This window comes from Plasmodium gallinaceum (genome assembly GCF_900005855.1).
Source record: "Plasmodium gallinaceum strain 8A genome assembly, contig: PGAL8A_v1_98, whole genome shotgun sequence".
NCBI lineage: Eukaryota > Apicomplexa > Aconoidasida > Haemosporida > Plasmodiidae > Plasmodium > Plasmodium gallinaceum.
Window position 1 is genome coordinate 495,706 of NW_021628265.1, and position 2,952 is coordinate 498,657.

The following is a 2,952-nucleotide window of genomic DNA, read 5'->3' on the forward strand; positions in this document are numbered from 1 at the left end:
TATTTTTTAATTTTTTTTTTTTTTTTTTTTTTTTTTTTTACACACTATCTTTTATTATTTTTTATAAGAATTATTTTTAGTTTAAATTATATAAAAAATATAATAAATTTTATTATATTTATTTTTATATTTTTTCTTATTTTTTTTTTTTCATTTTAATCTATATGTTCATAATTGTAAAAAAAGAAAATAATTCTAAAGGAGAATTTTCCAACATCATATATGTCTAAATATTTTGTGAAATAAATTTTTAATATATTTTCAAAAAAAAAAATAAAAAACTTATTCTACCTTTTTCCTTCCTTTTTTTTTTTTTTTTTCCCCATGTTTTAATGAAATAAGGATTTTAACAATTTATTTATATTTTAAAAAATTGAAAATTTGTTTAAATTTTAAATAAATTTCATTTATAATGAAAAAACAAACATCATTTATAAAATTAAAATTAAAATAATTTTAAAAATGAAAAAAATATATAACATTTTATTCATGGATTTAAATAACAAAAATATTATAAAATAAATGGTATAATTAAAATATATATATATATAATATTTTATAACAATCTATTTACTGTATCTAAAATCATTATATATATTTTATCATTAGAATAAAAAAAAAATATGTGAATAGAGCTCTGACTTCTTGTTTCCTGAAAATATTTATCGTAATTAATAAAATTGTAATCCTGACCAAAAATAGATAAAACATAGTGCAACTTATTTTTATTTTCTACATTTTTTTTAATTAATTTATCAATTAAAAAATTAAATATATTATATATATTACAATTATTTATTAAACCATTATTTAAAATTATTTTTTGTATTTGATAATAATTTTTTAGCTTCTTGACAAGAAATTTGGAATTCTTTTTAATGTTTATTTTAATATCTAAATGAATTCTACCTATAAATTCAATTAAGTAATTTACAAATTCATCAAACTTTTTTTTCTTTATATCTTCTTTTTTTTTTTCTCTTCCTATTTCTGAAAAATTATCCATAATGCAATAAAGATTTTCTTCGTTTAATACGTCTTTATTAATTTTAAAATAATCTTCCCTATTTTTTTGTAAAAAATTGAGAACTTTCTTAATTTTTTTAAGTTTGTATTGTTCTTCACTTTCATCTTTTTCTAAATCCATATTATTCAATAATGTTTCTTCATATATTCTTTTGTTTTCATCTAATTTATTTTCTTCTTTCTTTTCATTAGTAGCTAAGTTTAAGGATTCATCATTCTTATTTTGTTCTAGATTACTTGATTTCATATATTTTTTTAAGAAATCATTGGTTGTTGAAGGTTTTAAAATATCTTCTTTCTTATTAATTTTTGAAATTTTAGTATTTTTAATATTTTCTATAAAGGACAAACTTACATCACTACTAGATGAATCATAATTAATGTAAAATTTCTTATCATTTATATTGTATTCTTTCCCATTTTTGTTGTTTATTTTTAAATCATAAATATCAAAATCATAATTATTTTCATGAGTGTATATATTTTTAAATGTACTTTTTTCATTTTTCTTGTTTTCTACATACTCATTTGTCTCTAAAAATTCTTTTTCTATATAATCCATATTAAGTTCATAAAAATATTCTGCATCTTTCTTTCTCATATATATATATGAATCATGGAATTTTTTTCCTTTATTTGAATAATTTGAACCATCGAAAATTAAATCTTTTTCATTATTTATAGAATTAACACTTAAATTAGATAGATGTCTTAACTCATTGTCAACAGGTATTTCGTCTAAATTGTGTAACTCATTTTGAACATTCGAAAAAATATTTTTATATATATCAACAACTTTATTCATATTTATCTGATTATCAATATCATCAAGTTGGTTATTCATAATATTATGGTTTTTATTTATGTTAAAATTATTATATGTAAATTTGCATGAATCTTTCAAACAAATACTTCCACTTATTTTATAATAACATTCATGGTATTTTAAATTAATTAAGTATATTTGCACATTTTTTGATTTATTATTTGCTAAAACATTTCTTAATATTCCTGTAAAATTTTCATCACAATTATTAAAAATACAAAGTAAATCAACTGGATATGTATAAAAATCTGTAAAAAAATTTTCATATGTTTCTTTTAACTTGTTATTATTATTATTTGTATTTTCATATTTATTAAATTGATCATAATTCTTTTTTAATATAACACTTAAGTTATAATTTCTTTCCATTGTGTTATTACACCGATACTTATCATTACTATCATTTTCATTAATAGATTTATTATAACATGTAAATTCATTATTTTCATATAAATTATCATCATTTTCTAATTTTTTTGTTTCATTATGTATATCTATAACAATAACATGATTTAATTTGTTTTTGTCTTTATATACATTTTTGTGAGTAATTAATCTCATTTTTGTGTAATCATTAATATAAAAATAAACAAAATTATTATTTATATATATTTTGTTATCATATTTACAATTAAAAGATATCATAATTTGTTTATAGTTTTTAATAATATAATTTATGTAATCATTGCTGAAAAAACTTGATAAATATACATTTTTTAATAAATAAGAAGTTTTTTTTTTTGTAATATTTTCATATATATATTTGCTGTTCAAAACTTCATTAGAATCATCGACAAAATTAGTTATAACAATTTGACTATTTACTAAATGACTCTTGAATATATATTTCAATCTTTTTAAAGATTTATTTTTTATAAGATAACCTAAATAATCAACATAACTTTCATTTCTTTCACTTATTTTTATAAGATCATCGATATTAATTTTTCCTATAGTTGTAAAAATTATGCCATTATTATCAATTTTTTTTTTATTACCATTAAAATACATATTGATAATTTACATATTTTATTTGTAAATATATATACCTATATATATTTTTTTATTATTACAAAAAAAAAAAAAAAAAAAAAAAAAAA

The 2,952-nt window shown here is 16.2% G+C and overlaps 1 protein-coding gene across 1 annotated transcript; it reads right to left on the reverse strand.

Annotated features, from left to right (window-relative positions):
- Positions 1-556: 556 nt before the first annotated feature.
- Positions 557-2,863, reverse strand: PGAL8A_00338600 (conserved Plasmodium protein, unknown function; the record flags this gene model as incomplete). The annotated part of the gene is made up of 1 exon (XM_028672418.1): positions 557-2,863. The coding sequence occupies one exon, from the start codon at positions 2,861-2,863 to the stop codon at positions 557-559; it is 2,307 nt and encodes a 768-aa protein (XP_028528973.1).
- Positions 2,864-2,952: the final 89 nt, after the last annotated feature.